The 15684-nt window shown below is 40.7% G+C and overlaps 2 protein-coding genes across 7 annotated transcripts in view; both read right to left on the reverse strand.

Annotated features, from left to right (window-relative positions):
- The window catches only part of LOC144074231 (bromodomain-containing protein 3-like), a 49871-nt gene extending 44377 nt beyond the window's left edge, over nucleotides 1–5494 (reverse strand). Inside the window, exons 1-4 of one of the 3 annotated variants that reach the window (XM_077600528.1) lie at nucleotides 5320–5494; nucleotides 3389–3650; nucleotides 2312–2423; nucleotides 2112–2249 (exon numbers count right to left, since the gene is read on the reverse strand). In XM_077600528.1, coding sequence (XP_077456654.1) covers nucleotides 2112–2249; nucleotides 2312–2423; nucleotides 3389–3480 — 342 coding nt within the window. In that variant the 5' untranslated portion in view covers nucleotides 3481–3650; nucleotides 5320–5494. The remainder of the gene's footprint in view (nucleotides 1–2111; nucleotides 2250–2311; nucleotides 2424–3388; nucleotides 3651–5319) is intronic. The other 2 variants (XM_077600529.1, XM_077600530.1) reach the window with 2 other exon arrangements.
- Nucleotides 5495–7082: 1588 nt separating this feature from the next.
- chek2 (checkpoint kinase 2) overlaps nucleotides 7083–15684 on the reverse strand; it is a 44341-nt gene continuing 35739 nt past the window's right edge. For 2 of the 4 annotated variants that reach the window (XM_077600892.1, XM_077600891.1), the window contains exons 14-15: nucleotides 7863–7931; nucleotides 7083–7296 (exon numbers count right to left, since the gene is read on the reverse strand). In XM_077600892.1, the coding sequence (XP_077457018.1) occupies nucleotides 7882–7931 (50 nt within the window). In that variant the 3' untranslated portion in view covers nucleotides 7083–7296; nucleotides 7863–7881. Of the gene's footprint in view, nucleotides 7297–7862; nucleotides 7932–15684 lie in introns of those variants that run through there. The other 2 variants (XR_013300299.1, XR_013300300.1) reach the window with 2 other exon arrangements.

The raw sequence follows: 15684 nt of genomic DNA on the forward strand, positions 1-15684 counted from the left end.
GTTAAAATATAAACCTTGATACCTGCGTAATGTGTATGCTATTATTGCACCCAGAGACTTGGTGAACACGTATAGTGCCATGGGCATATTTCCTGGTTGTGCTTACGTTACTTACTTTTTGAATTTGTCTACGTGCAAACACCCCCCCTTTCGGGAACACAGAAAATAAACGATTGTATGTTTGTGATTATGAAACAAAACAAAAATCCGCTTTGATTTTTTTCTTTTTATTTCTTGTTCGAATGTGACAACTATTGCAGTAATATGAACCATCAAGAAAAAAATCGAGACATTGACAGTAGAAGGAATTTGGCCGCCACATCTTAAACTTCTGGTAAGAAAATTTATGTCATTTAAGCAGCACCGGGTTCTCATCAAGATAGACTTATTCCTTTTTTCAAATTGAATAATTTGATATTTTGCATTTACAAAGACAGGCATATTAACTGATATTGACCCTAACAATATGCTTTTGATCCATACAGTATCTCAGAAATACCACGTGATGATTATTCTTAAGACTTTCCCTTTACAAGTAACACATTTGTACTCCCTATTAAAACCATAAATATGGAGGTGAAAATTGAGAATCAGGGTGGCGGCTTATATGCGAGAAATTGGAAAATTCAACAATTTTAAGGGTGCGCAGACGTTTTATATCCGAGTAAATACGGTACATATAAAGTACTGCTCTACTTACGAAATTTTCAATTCATGAAAAAAAGTTATGTAACCAATGAATTTCATAAGTAGAGGTACGACTATATGGAACAAATTATAATAGTCCATTAAATGAAGGTGCACCTAATGAATTAAACAAATATTAAGATGGGCCATTCATTGAAGGTGCATTTTTATAATCCGGTGCGCCCTATAGTGCGGAAAATACGATAGTTGAGTATTTGGAAAATTTTGAAGTAAACATCTGTACAGTAATCCCTTGAATATCGCGATAGGGAGTACAAATGTTTTACTTTGAAGGGAAAATCTTGAGAAAAATCCTCACATGTGGCATTTCTGAGTTTATAAATCAAAAGCACATTATTAAGGTCAATACCATAAGCTATTATGCCTGTCTTTGTAAATGCAACATATCTAATTATTCAATTTGAAAAAATCTTGAGAACCTAATGCTTTCTAATGACAGAAATTACAATTTTCTTACCAGAAGTTCAAGATGTTGTGGCAGCCATATTGCTTCTAATGTTAAAATATCTCAATTGTCTCGATGGTTCATATTACTGCAATAGTTGTTACTTTCGAACAAGAAATAAAACAAAATCAAAGTGGAATTTTGTTTTATTTCAAAATCAAGGCTACTCACATCTGGCCACTAAGAGCACGTTTAACTAGGTAAGAAGACAGCGCCCTAGTTAAGATTGCGGCGCCCTGCCCTAGGTAAGATGGTGGCGCCCCACCCCAGGTCAGATGGCCGCGCCCCGAGCGAGCAGTGACGGGCACAAGTGAGTTTTTTTCTTCAATTTCATTCTTAGACGTCAAAATTAATTTTGTTTAGGGTTTTATCTGTTTATCTTTTCTCTATTTTGAAATAAATGGCCATATCGGCCGAATTGTCTTGCGCCATGGCGCCATGACGTTATGGTGTTATGGCGTTGTCAACTTGCAGTTTCATGTCGACTTTTAATGCGCATATAAGCCATACCCTCGATTCAGTCATTTTTTTTGTCCGACAAAAGTGGCTTATAAGCGAGTAAATACAGTAATGTACACTATTTGATCATTGGACTTGTGTACTTGCATTTCTGTATAGGCGCGAAAACGTATTATGGTTATAATCCTACTTTGCGGATTTTTGTTTATTGCGGCCATGTCTGGTCTACATTAACCGCAATATTCAAGGAATTACTGTAAATGATTACTCAAGTATCCAAATAGCTATTCATTAATTTGAAATTTGATTAGCGGGTAATTAGTACCCCTAATCAAAAGGGTTGTATTTCTAGCCCTAATGAACAGATATCGGGTGAATGTTTTTGTTGTTCCAATCGTAGTTCCCACCCCTTACAGTATACAGTCCGTCACACCGAGACAGGGCTTGATAATTGCAGACATGACCCTTTCTCGCTAACTTGACTACATAGGTTTCGCACCTTGTTGTAGATGTAACAGTTGGTGAACATGGTGTTGAAGTCTTGCATGGCCTCACTAGCACTCCAGTAGTAATTATTCTCCAGACGCTTCTTGATGGTGCCCATGTCCATAGGGTTCTTGATAACCTTATGGTAGTCCTGTACCCACAACAAGATGCTCAGCTTAGGTTTTTTTCGTGGTGTGACGTGACTGGACGTACCGCCAGGCAGAGCTTGATGGCATCCACAGGCTGGTAGAAAGGCCACGCGAACTGATGCTTCCACAGAGTCTTCACCACCACATTCTGCATGTACTGCAACTGGTTCGTCTTCCTGCTCTCACGGAAAATCATGCTCGTTAGCAATGTCTTCGCAATGAACTGTTCATTGAATTTAGGGTTGTCAAAAATATCAAAACTGAAATGTCATATGCGGACAAAATATTGGTATTCAAAAGGACTTATTTATTTACTTGTTTTAAGCACTGGAATTTTTTTGTCATGGGGTAAGTTTGATTTTTTACTACTCTTGAATATTTTGGCCTTTTCTCAAACTTGTCAGCCATTGAGGGCGCTCGAAGTCCAATCCATTTTAAATGAAAGAGCTGACAGTGAATAATTGAATGTTCATTAGTAATAGTAGGAATAGTAACAAACTGATTTCAATTCATGGCAGAAGCATTTAGAGACCATTGGGGCCATGGTCATATCAAAATCATTACATTGACATTAAAATGAACTCATTACTCATTTCTCAACCATTTTAAAAATAAATAAAAAAAATTATTCCATCAATGTCAAATTGTTTATCTGCTCAATGTCTACCATATAGACAACGCGAGATATCGAAAGCATTTAAAGTAAGAGGTCTTGCGGCGAAAGCAAACGTTGATTGAAACGCACAGGGAGAGCATGCATATTCCACACATGAATGCAGAACCTGCAATCTCAGAAGTGGGAAGGGGATGTGCTAACCACTCTTCGACCTACTGCCTTAGAAGTGAGATACTAATTTCAAATCATGGCACAAGTAAGAAACAACATGGCTTCATGGCAGCTATGTTGGTAGGGGCGAAGCGGGAGGGTTTGCGCAAATGAATGAATTCCTTCACCCTCCTACTTCAAATGAATATTACATCTATTCAGAAACACATTCAAATATTATAATTGCCTTAAAATAAAAATCACCTAATCAGCAGAAAGTGACCCAGAAATGCCTGAATGGAAGCTTTGCCAACTATCCCCATAATGAGATGTGCGTCTCAACATTTGGAATGACATTCGTCCGGGGCGACTTACCTGCCAGGCTTCGTGGGGTTGGTCACCTCTGGTGGAGGCGGGTTGGTGTAGGCAGGTGGACTGGGTGGGGCGGCCTCAGGCGCGTCAGACATGGTGGATGGCGGCGACACGCCGGGCCACGGCGTCCGACCGCAAGGGGAAAGCCGAAAAAGACCCCCTGTGCTCCGAGGGCGTCGCCGTGCTCGAGTACGCAGGCAGACGGGTGAAGATCAGTGGCGTGCTTGCGCGATTCCCCCCAGGCAACAAACTCCCATCGTACGACCTGGAAAAAAAGACAAAATGTTGGTATACGCAGGGCAAAAGTACCAATTTACACCAACAGAGGGCGCCGAGATTGCAAAAGCATGGTTCCTGAAGGTTGCAACAAGTGAAATGGTAAATTTTTCCTTGTGTTCTGTCAGATTAGCATACCCGTATGATTATATCGGTTTTCCACATAATTAATGTTATTCTCAAAGCACGTTATAGTTTAGAAAACAAAATGGCCTGAGGGCGGTCATGGTAGGAGCATCTTTTCCATCAATGACCAGGTAAGAATTGAAGAGTTTATCACTAGTAGACATTTAATCCAATTCAAATGGATTGGACGTTGCATGCCGTCAATGGAAGACAGTGAGTAAATCGCAGATTCGTCAACATTGCTGGAATCATTTAAAAAAAAAAACGGTTGACACATAATCTAGTTGAGTTCGTTTTCACATCAAAGCAATGCCTTGTGGATCATTTCACTTTTTAAATGATACATTGATTCTGGGCAGTACACTGGGTAACTCCCGATTGGATTCACAATACGAGTCACACAATGATCTCGCGATACAACAATTATTGTTAAACGAGTCAGGGAATCATATCGCACCCTATTCTGTGAATCAAAAACTAGAGAAAAACTTTTTTTAAATTAAAATGTATTTTTTTTTGGAGTGTTGCAGACAATCTGTCAAAATGTCTTCCTCAGACAATGAGAATTTTTCAGTGCAACATTCTTGTAAGAATATTAAGGGAGACAATATTGAGGTGCAAGACTGTGATAGCAAACTGTTGGTACCCGTTTTTTAAACAATGTAAAGACTCTTGGCGGGGGGAATGGATCACCATGTGTGATCCGAATTATCGCGATATATCACCATATCGATCTCATGTTTCAGCCCTGGTTGTTTTTGCATGGGGAAAAAAACAAAGGACGTTAATTGCCTCTCGCTTTCAAGTTGTAAAAGTAGTGACTTTGTCACCGGTTTAGACCGCCGGTGACGATCGCAGTGTCGACGGGAAGTTTAATTGGCGCGTGAAAGATGTAAACATTGTAAAAAGGTACCTTACTGTGGAGGCAGATGCTGGCTGCCAGTTTGCAGTCGTCGCTTACTTACGGCGGCTACTGCTAAGAGCAGCCCAGCGAGTAGACGCGGCCAACGATTCGGCGGCGGCCACTTTCCGCAATGAGCCCTCCAGTTCGCCCACCCGCGAAGCCCCTTTTGGGCCGACGTCAGCGCAAACGTGGCCCAGCGATGAAAGGCGCCCGCGACGGGATCCGCATTTTGTCAGAGGCGAGCGCCACACTCGCGCTTGTTGGCTTGCTGGAAAAAGATGGCGGGCAAGCCGACGCCAAGTAACAACTAAACGGGGCTCGGCTAAACAAGTGGAAAGCCTCGACGTCCGGCGGGTCCCGAACGCCTCGGAGACGCTCGGCAAACTACACGCGGATCCCCGCAGCTGCGAGAATCTACGCGTAGGGGGTCGGTCGCGAGAGAAAAGCCCAAAGTTGGCGCTCGCTTCGGCGCTAATTGGCACGTTAGCACAGTTAGCACGCTAGCTGAGCTTTGTCTGAAGGCGCCGAGCGGCCAGGCAGCCTCCCCGCTCAGAGACGCGCTTTAGCAGACCAGCGGTGGCCGACTGGCCGCCTAACCCTCCACCACGACGCGCGCGTACGTCTTTACTTTGGCCTTCGGTCCTCCGGCGAGTCCAACGGCGGCCTCCGCTCGCTTTACCGGTCGATTTCGATTTAGCCGAGTAGCATAATAGATGAGTTATCAGCTGTCTGCTTTCCGCGCAGCCGTAGTGACGATCCGCGTCATAGCTGTTGTTGTGTTCCAATTGGCCACGGCGCCTCGCAGGCTGCTCGGATTTTCCATTGGAGGACGGGGCCGAGGCGCTCAGAAAGAGTACTTGAATGATGAGGCGGCGATTTGAAGTAGAGCGCGGCGATTGGGTGGAGCTTCAAGCTCGGGTGCCGCCATTGGCCGATGAAGAAAACAACTTCATTTCCCAGCTTCCAATGACACCAGTGGTTACGTCGCAGCAAACTGCTGGAAATCCGATAGAAACTATTTTCTCATTTATTTGCGCACCCTTCACTGTGCCGGATGGGAAACAACTCGTTTTAAAAATAAATAAAAAAGATTCAAACAAAACTTCTGGCATTAAACAAAACGTTGCGAGATGCAACCAAAAAAATAAAACTTTTAGCAAATTAATGACTTATCTGAAAAGTAAAATACAGCACTTAATTTGTCTACAATTCCCTTTTTTACGTTCTCGCTGAACAGCCTTTAGCCACTTTCTCGCTGGCGCCACCTGCATTTTTGCTTCCGAAACAGTTCTCTCTCGCTATTTTTGATGTGCTTCCAAATTTCACAGGTGAGCGGCCCTTATATACTAAGTGCGTCCTCATTAGTCAGGTAAATTTCTCTTGCCCCCGGAAGCTATTACGGGTTTACTACTGTGTTTGTCTCATCTCATTTTCTGAACCGCTTTATCCTCACTAGGGTCGCGGGGGTGCTGGAGCCTATCCCAGCTGACTTTGGGCCATAGGCGGGGGACACCCTGACAGCTGATATTGTGCGAAACAAAGCATTTACACCTATAATCGTTATCGGGGGTATGGGCACTCTACTTGACCAATGAGAACACACTTCCCATTAAGTCAGCCCACCCGTGAAGTCTGTCAAAAATTTAAAACTAAATCCACGAGAAGAGAGACAGCGAGAGAGAAATCTCTCGCATGCAAAAAGACAGGGATCGACAGTAAGTCTGGGCAGCAAGAAAGTGAAAAGGGGAGTTTTAAACACTTGTTTGCTTCGGTTTCTTTAATTTGGTCATGGTGTTATTTTCTGGGTTGTAACTTGCAAATTTTGTTTGATACTAGAAGTTCCGTTTGAATCTTTTTTTTTTTTTTTTTACAAAAATCTGATTCCATACGAGAACACCTTGCATTGCTCCTCGACGGTCAAACTATGTTCTAAAGCAGAAAACTTAGCTTTTGCCAAGTGTAAATGGCTGACAGAAAATTATAATTTTGGGCAGACTTTGGACCTTTTATCAGATAATGAACAACCTATTTTTTTATTATTTTTTTATTACAAGTTGCAATTTGTTTTTGTCTCTCCCCTTCTTGCTTTTATTGTAGCACTCTTATTAAACACTCATTAAGGTCCAAATGTTAGAAATCCATATTTTAGCAATTTTTAAACTGGTTTTAAGATTTTGATCAGGGCTGTATTGGGACTCCCCCTTCCATTAAGCGCCAGGAATGAGCAACAGCAAACCTCCACCAGTGGGCCCCACGTGTGACTGAACTAGATTTAATAGGCAGTCTGTTTTTTTTTTTTTTTTTTTGGGTACTCCTACCTGCTGCTTTGCAGTCTTGTGCCACATTCTGAAAGGCGTATCCATAGCTGAACGAGTCAGAGGAGATGATAGATCGTTTACTCATTGAAAATCAATTTTATTTTCATGAAGTTTGGTCATCACCGTCAGTCAGCACATGGGTGGTTGCTGTGACAACATGGGTGATGTCACAGAGAGCAAAGTACATATAGTTATGACGTGTCGATGAACGAAGCTTGTTTGGTGGGACGCTGCTCCTCACCGTGGTCTTCTCGTGACCGTTTCCTTGAAGATCTCGACTCCGCGTCCTGCCGTGACAATCGGTTATGTCTACAACCTGAAGGTGTGCTATCACGCTAGCATTCAAATGATCAAAATGCGGATTAGGATTTAGCCTGGGTGTCCATCTCAATTTATCCCCGAGTGCAAAAATATATTTTAAAAAAATCCAACTAAAAAGGTTTCAAATACTCAAAAAAGTCATCTAAAGTTCTAAATTATAAGTGTCCAACTTGCCGGCCAGGGGCCAGATCTGGTCCTGCACATAATTTTGGGTGGTACGCAGAGGTCCAATAATCCATGTGCATAGAATTCATTTTTCACTTAAATTAATTACAAAAATAGCCAGGCTAACTTCTGCTGCAAATTTCAATGAGTTTAACAGTAGTAGATGTTCAAATCCCAAAGGGATGGCAGGGGGCGTATATTCTTTCAATCCTCCCACTTGGACATTTATTGCCATCAATGGGAAAATAATTAAAAAACACTTATGTACAAACACTTGACTTAGATAGCAAAATACTGTGGTACATGAGTGTTTAAGGAGCTGCAAGTTTAGTAACCCTGAACAACATGAATGTTAGAGCGTGGTTACCGAGCCAACATGCTCCTCGTCAGAGGGCAGGTACATCAGTCGGCGAGCTTTCTCCAACATCACAGAGTCCTGCACACACACAGGCACACGTAACTCAATGGCTGCCATTGACAGTCCCTTTGAAATGGAAAGGTTAAAATAAAAAAAGAGAAAAAAAATTGAGGATTATAAGGATGGTCGTGCGTTACGTGCGGTCGATTGGTCGCCGGTCTTTTGGTCACCCCAACCGCGACAACGGGCGACCAAAAGACCGACGACCAAAAGTCTCGTTGAATTCCTCGTGTATTGCCGAGCGTTGCATTTAGTCATGCATCCGTTTTGGTGCACATCGACCAAATAACTCTTCATCGTTCTTATTACTGACAACATGGACCATCGCCTGCCCCCGCGACAGAATTTCGCCCACCGAAGGCTGCGATTCAGGTCGAGACACTCGGTCACGGCTTCCCCAAGCATAAATAAGTTTAAGCAGACAATGGGTTAAAGAAAATGGACGGCTGTTGTGAAACAGCCAATGAGAGCCCAGCATATGGTTTTGTGAGCTTCTAAAGCAAGAATCAATGCATCCACGACAATATTTTGAAAATAAAATAACGGATAAGGAATGCATGTACTCTTTGGGTTTTTTGTAACCTGGAAATTTTGCACCTACAGGCATTCGTAAGTAGAGGTATGACTGTATTTCAACATTAGAAGCAAATTGGCCGCCACAACAACTTAAACTTCTGGTAAGAAAATTGTAATTTATGTCATTAAAAAGCATCGTGTTCTCATCAAGATACTTATTTCTTTTTTCAAATTGAATAATTTGATATTTCGCGTTTACAAAGACAGGTATATTAACTTCCTCATGATATTGATCCGAATAATGTGCTTTTGATTCATACAGTATCTTAGAAATACCACGTGTGATGATTTTTCTCAAGATGTTCCCTTCAAAGTAACACATTTGTACTCCCTATTAAAACCATAAATATGGAGGTGAAAATTGTGAATCAGGGGGCGACTTATACGCGAGAAATTGTAAAATTCAATAATTTTAAGGCAATTTTAAGGGTGCGGCTTATATGGGCGGGCGGCTTATATGCAAGTAAATTCGGTAAAAACAAATTAATTCGTTCCAACCTGTTACGTCCTGGGCGACGTCATGGCGAGGAAAAATGGGAATGGACCCAATTGCAGGGAAGCAATCAAGGAGAGGGAAGTAGTACTCAAACAAAACTTTAATTACTTAAACCGGAGGCAATAGAAAGTAACAAAAGACTTGGTCTCATAACAAAACCAAACCTGACGAGGGGAGACACGGGAAAGCGAGGAACGAGGCACGTGGAACATGGATCGAGGAAACGTGGAAACATGGCCTGGTGATAAGCAGACAATCCGACAATGACTAACCAATCAGTGGGGTTTAAATAGACTGATATGGGTTGACGAGACAATTAGGAACACCTGGGAAACACACGGGAAGGATACACCAGGGGCGGAGAAACGACAGCTGAACACAATGGCCAATAACTCGGACAGGACACCAGGGGGAAAAAGCATGACAAAACCTTTCAACTGTAACACAACCTTCTGAAAAAAACCCCCACCAAAAAACAGGATATTGGAATGGAATTATTTTTTAATTTGTTCTAATTTGCCATCTATTTACAGAGTAACAAATAACTACTGGTTATGATGTTTAATAGTACTAAAATTAGACCGATTTCGCGGAGAGGAGAGATACAGACACACTAAAAAATAAGTTTAATCTAACTTTACACTAAACTTAATTCTAATTTTGCTTTAAATTTTTATAAATTTCTTCTCCCGGGTTGGCTCTATTTGCCCCGTGTGCGGTCGATTGGTCGCCGGTCTTTTGGTTGCCGTCTTTTGGTCGCCGGTCTTTTGGTCGCCGGTCTTTTGGTCGCCCGGACCACGACAACGGGCGACCAAAAGACCGGCGACAAAACAAGGTAAAACAACACGGTCTATGCATCAATAAAAGCCAACAATGGCCATGAGCAGTTTCACTGAGCCGACGTGTGAGTATATAAGAATTTGTATGTACATGCGTTGTCCCTTTAAGAAGCTACGTCAGTCAGGGTCTTCACAAGTTCTCCAACAAAAAACAATAAAAGTCCGGAAAATTTGGAGCTTTTCTTTAGCCTAATAATTACTAGGGCATTAAGTATGACTAAATAGTAATTCGCAGTTTGTATTTAGGGAATTTGAGCAACGATTTAAATGGTAATTATCACTTACCTTCCGGGTGACCAAAAGACCGGCGACCAAAAGATCGGCGACCAATCGACCGTGTACCGTGCGTTATCCTATTGTGAGGACATTTGTGTGAATCATTTTAGGAATATTTTGAAGGGAATACAAAAGCAAACATCTAGGTTGCATCTGAAAGTCAGGGTGGAGGCCGGGCAGATAGAGCCAACCCGGCCGGGAGAAGAAAGTTATCAAAATTTAAAACAAAATTAGAATTAAGTTTAGTGTAAGGTTAGATTAAACTTATTTTTGAGTGTGTCTGCATCGTAATCCAAGTTCATTTAAATTTGTTTATGTTATGTTACGAGCGCGTTGCCGTGCAAAAAGTCTCCCCCCCCTTCCCTCTCCCCTCCGCGAAATCCGTCTAATTTTAATAATATTAAACACATTTTAGTAGTATTAAACCACTACTTGTTCGTTACTTTGTTAATAGATGGCGAATTAGAACAAATAAAAATGTTTTTCCAATCCAATATCCTGTTTTTGGTGTTTTTTCAGAGGATTGGAACAAATTAATTTGTTTTTATTTCATTTCTATGGGAAACGTTCGTTTGAGTTACGAGAAAATCGACATACGCATTAAGCTCATATCTCGAGGTACCACTGTACAGAGAATTCATAAAAAAAAGTTGATTAAATTTAACATTAGTGGGAAAAAGTATTTAACTATTTGGCTATTGACATAACTAAACGTACAACAACCCATTTGAAGAGCATTTGGTAGAATTAGTGGGTCACTACCTGTAAATTGTAGACCATTTCCAAGTTACTTCCTGCTGATTTCAAGGGTATTCTCGCTCACTTCCTGTTGCTTTTAGAATAAACACTAAAATAGAACTCATTGGCTTCCATTGACGGCACTAAACATTAAATCCATTTGAAGTGGGAGGGGCTAGCAAAGAGTTGAATTGAATGCTTTTATTGTCAACATGCAAGTATAATGAGATGTAAAGCTTCGCCATGAAGTGCACCAATAAATAATAATAAATAAATAAATGAATAAATAAGTAATGAATAAATAAGTAGTCAACATAAATAAGTGGTCGGTCACATAAATAAGTAGGTACAAAAAGTGACTAAATTGGTTAGCAGCCGACTGAGTTTTAGTCCAAGTACAACATTAGTCTTGATTAGGTCCGTCTAGTTGCAAACCTGAGTTGAGTATGGTGACAGTTCTTGGGAGGAAACTGTCCTTGTTTTGGCTGTTATAGTCCTGTAGCGCCTGCTGGAGGCCAGCAGGTTCACTGCCAATCTGAACACTTAAAATGGATTGGACGTGTACAAGTGAAAAACTCATTTTAATTTACAGCAAAATGATGATTGGATATAGATGTGGGCAATATGTTGAAAAGAATACATCATTTTATTTTCGATAAAATCACAATGCTTGCGACCCTTTTGAAAATAAGCGGTTTGGAAAATGTGATTTTATCACTTTCTTAGAGTAATTGCCACATTGCTGACTATTTTCCATATATAGTCATCCTTTGCCACTTTAGTGCATCGTGGTATTTTCCATATGTATCCAAAAAAAAAATAATAATAATTTGTGTTGAAACTCACAAGCAGAGGGCATGGGCCACCCCCTCAACTCAAAGAAGAAAGACGAGGAAGAAAACGCTGTGCCAAAGACATAGAAGGACGACATAACTCTGTATGACTGGCTACAAAAATCCTTATGTGGACTTCAGTATCCTTATGTGAATCAGCACCAACAAGAAAGAACATTTAAATACACTTTATTGGGCATTCTAATCTGAAACTGCCTTCCTTTCCAAGTTCAAATGTTCTTCATCTGGCTTGAAAATGCAACATCCCACCATGTTGAATTTACATTGCACCAAGGCAGTAAGGGTCTCTGGAGCTAATGATTTCCTAAACTCAGTTTGAAGTATCTGTACTTGGCTGGCCAGCAAACTCTAGACTTGCCAAATAATGCGATTTGATTGGGACGCGGGAGAGTTTTAAAAACATGAACTCCCTCTATGTGAAAATGTGGTGCGAAATGACTGAGGGGCCCTGATAAGGCCTATGAGAAAAATTAGCACGGGCCACTCCAGCCGACTTTGTCAATGCGCCCCACGGGGCGACCGATTGGACGGTGTTAGAAACAGAAGCTTGATTATATGCATTCATTCAATGTGCAACTTGTGTGCCCAGACCGCACAGGGAAGAAATGCTGCTTATGCAGCGAGTCTAAAGGTCACAGTTAGCGGCTAAGAGCGCGCTTCCGTTAAGCATTTCATAATAAGAGCAAAACATGGTCTGCAGGAAATGCAGGGTTCTGTGATTACTTTCACATTTATTTTTCGGATTTTAAACAAAAATATCTTTCAAGGTAATAGACAATCTGTTTGGTAAAAGATTGATTTGGTAAAAACTTTGGAATTGGGAATAGAGCAAAATTGCCATTTTTGACGATGTTGTGGATTTCGAAGGGCTCTTAATTAAAGAAAACTAGCTTTTGGAAAATAAAAGATTATTAACACTGTTTTTGAATGGTTGGTTTGTTTAAAATACTTTAACATAAGAGATTAGCTGCTTAGAGAAAAAGGGATGAGAAAATTTACCATATTATGGCATATTGGTGACAATTTGTGGGTCCTTTATTAAACATTGAAATTTGTAATTAGGAAATGCCTGGTAGAAGGTTGGTTTCTGTAATTTAATTATTGTAGGTTTTTATTATTATTAATTGGTAACAGTGAGCTACAGAAAATAGCTCTTATCTTAAGTAAACATCGTATGGGGTGATTTGCAAATTAGATCTGAGGTATTAAGATTTATTTGGTTGTTAATGATATCGGACATGAAATTAAAAATGGCATTCGTCCAAATTATTAGGTAAATTGTACCTGGCTGGTTTAGATAAAATAATTGATTGAGGATAGGCATAGTTTCCCTAGAACTGAAGAAACATGGTGTTTTTCAAGTGCACAAAAGACATTCCCTGTTTGTCCTGACCGGGTGAAATATGCTTTGGCATGGGTCATGTTGATGACTATTAGGATATTATGGATTGGATAAGCATTGAACAATTGATACAACCAAATGACGTTGCTTTCTATTGCTTTAAGGGCATACAAATTAAGAGAACTTTAGCTTAAAACGTATAGCATTGCAATTATGGGGTTAATGCACCTAAATGTTAACGATAACGATTGGCAAGGAAAGCTTAGATAAGTGTGAAATGGACAATTCTCCAAGCTTCAAAATCTGGCTGAGAAACAGATTGTTTGTCGCTTTGGGTTTGACAAAATGCGTTGGCGCATGAGTTCTGGAATATTTGGGGAATGTGAATCCCATATCTAAAACAAATTCAAGGGAAATAGGCTCTATTTGGCACTGGATGCCCAAAATCTGGTGGGGCCTTTCATAGTATGAAACAAAGCTGGAATTATGTTCAAAAATGGCACCTCCAAATTATAAAATATCAACCTTTGAGTAATGCTTTAAGTAGATGGGTTGTCTATGAATAAATGGAAAGGGCAAAACTCGAACGGAATACGAGATATATTAATAATCAATTAATCAAATATCAAGGTGGAAAAGGATTTGAAAATTTGAAATTGATTTCTGAAATCGCCAATAAGCCTTTCGGGGATGGCGGCAGCAGATTAGGACAAAAACAAAAACAAAAAGAAAGAAAAATAATTTCCCCAAATGAAATTTTTGACGAGAATGCAGCAGTAGTACTCCACATGTGGAACTTAACGTGGAGAAACAAATAATCTGCTCTGCGAAAGGTGAAATTTGGGAACACAGGAAAAAAACATAAAACAAATTGGTACATCAGCTTACTTGGGTGAGCTGCTTTTAACAAAGCTGGCTTGAGTCATGGGAAGTCCTATGTCTCGACAGGGGGGATGGTGGCCTTGGTACGGTGCTACTACACAATTTATAGGGTTAAGTTGGTGGCAGAGCATGCTTAACCTGTGCTCGGCATATCAGTGAACGATTTGAAATTTCAAAGAACCATTGATTTATAGTGATAATGGCACCCGAATTGTGTTAAAATAGTTGGCTGGATGGACAGAAGGTTCCATATCTCGTTATGAAATCACTGCCTACATAACGAGTTCAATAGGACAACAACATATAGAAATCCTATTTAATAGACCCTACAAAACGCTATTATTCACTGCACGATTGGAACTGGATGCTAAGGCTAATCTGGCTGAATACATAAAAAGAAAAATCTTTAGGGAAACGCATTGAATTGGGGTTAGCAGAAGGAGACTGTGCTTCTCAACGGGAAACAGACTGGACCAACGGTGGTGCCAGGAGCCTGGGTGCTCAACCTGCAGTATAAAGAAGAAGCACTAGCACGCCGAGAAAGAGATGTGGAGCCACCTTTTGCATTGTAAGAAGGTACCCTCAGTTGAAACGGTTGAGGAGACGGGTAAGATAAACTTTCTGACCCAATAAAATGCAAACACTCCAATATTAATTGGAAATAACTTTGTATATTGGTTTTATTGTCTCCATATGGTTTCAATGGTTCAAACGTTTCAATTGAGACTAAACCTTCTTACAAAGGGTGAAAACAAACGACCAGATGAAAGAAAATGCGATCTCCCTCAATCACCATTCTTTGGGGAAAGTGTTTTTACAAAAAAAATGTGTCCTACTTGTAAAGAAAAGGGAAAAATATTGAAACAGTGTCTATCCTGTTACGAAAGCAGTGAATGACAAGCCAATTTTTCCACTGTGCTAACTTTACCTGTTTGAACCTTACAGGGCATGGTCTGAATCTGGGTGCGGTAGACACACTGCGCCACTGATTCCACGTTTTGGCTTATAGTAGTGAAGTGGGGCAAATACATTATATAACTCCTGTCAAAAAAGAAACAGGACTATGTGCTTTGGTTTCACTATTTAACCAGTATCTGTTTTAGAGTGGAGGAGATACAATTGGCGGCTCAGAATTTCGGTGCGGCGGCTGGCCTCTCTAGACGACGTTGAACCTCATTGAGGGATGGCGATCCGACTTATGGGTTCGTTTACCAAATTGCAGCAGGAGTCTATTTTTCTTTGGGTTACGCCAAATAAAATTATGAATAGGGTGAACAACAGCCATTACAATGAAGGAACAGCTCGCAGCCACCAGTCTCATGACTTTCCAGGACTGCAAAGCGGTTGATATGCTTCTGACGGTTGATGTGCTTTTGATGGAGCAGGGGGGCGTATGCAATATTTGAAAATGTTGCACTCAACGACACGTCCCCCAATGGGTCCCTAACCAGAGCCGTTGAAGGCCTGCAGACTCTGAACCGGAAACGGGGCACTCTGGAGTGGAACTGTCCACCTTCTGGCAGACTGGTGGGATAAGGCCTTCGGCAAATTAAAAAAAAAATTGGCCTTCACCGAGGTGATATCAATAGCTGTTTTGGCTAATACTTTGACAATGTGTGGATATTGTCTTATCCCCTGCTCACGCTCTGTTAGGTTTATCATTATTATAGATGTGTATCAATATTATTATATTTATGTACTTGCAACGAAGAGTTATTGACATTAATACAAAGGGCATTTTAATGCATCTCTTGCAAAAGTAAGGACT

This window comes from Stigmatopora argus, chromosome 5, assembly GCF_051989625.1.
Source record: "Stigmatopora argus isolate UIUO_Sarg chromosome 5, RoL_Sarg_1.0, whole genome shotgun sequence".
NCBI classification, from domain to species: domain Eukaryota; kingdom Metazoa; phylum Chordata; class Actinopteri; order Syngnathiformes; family Syngnathidae; genus Stigmatopora; species Stigmatopora argus.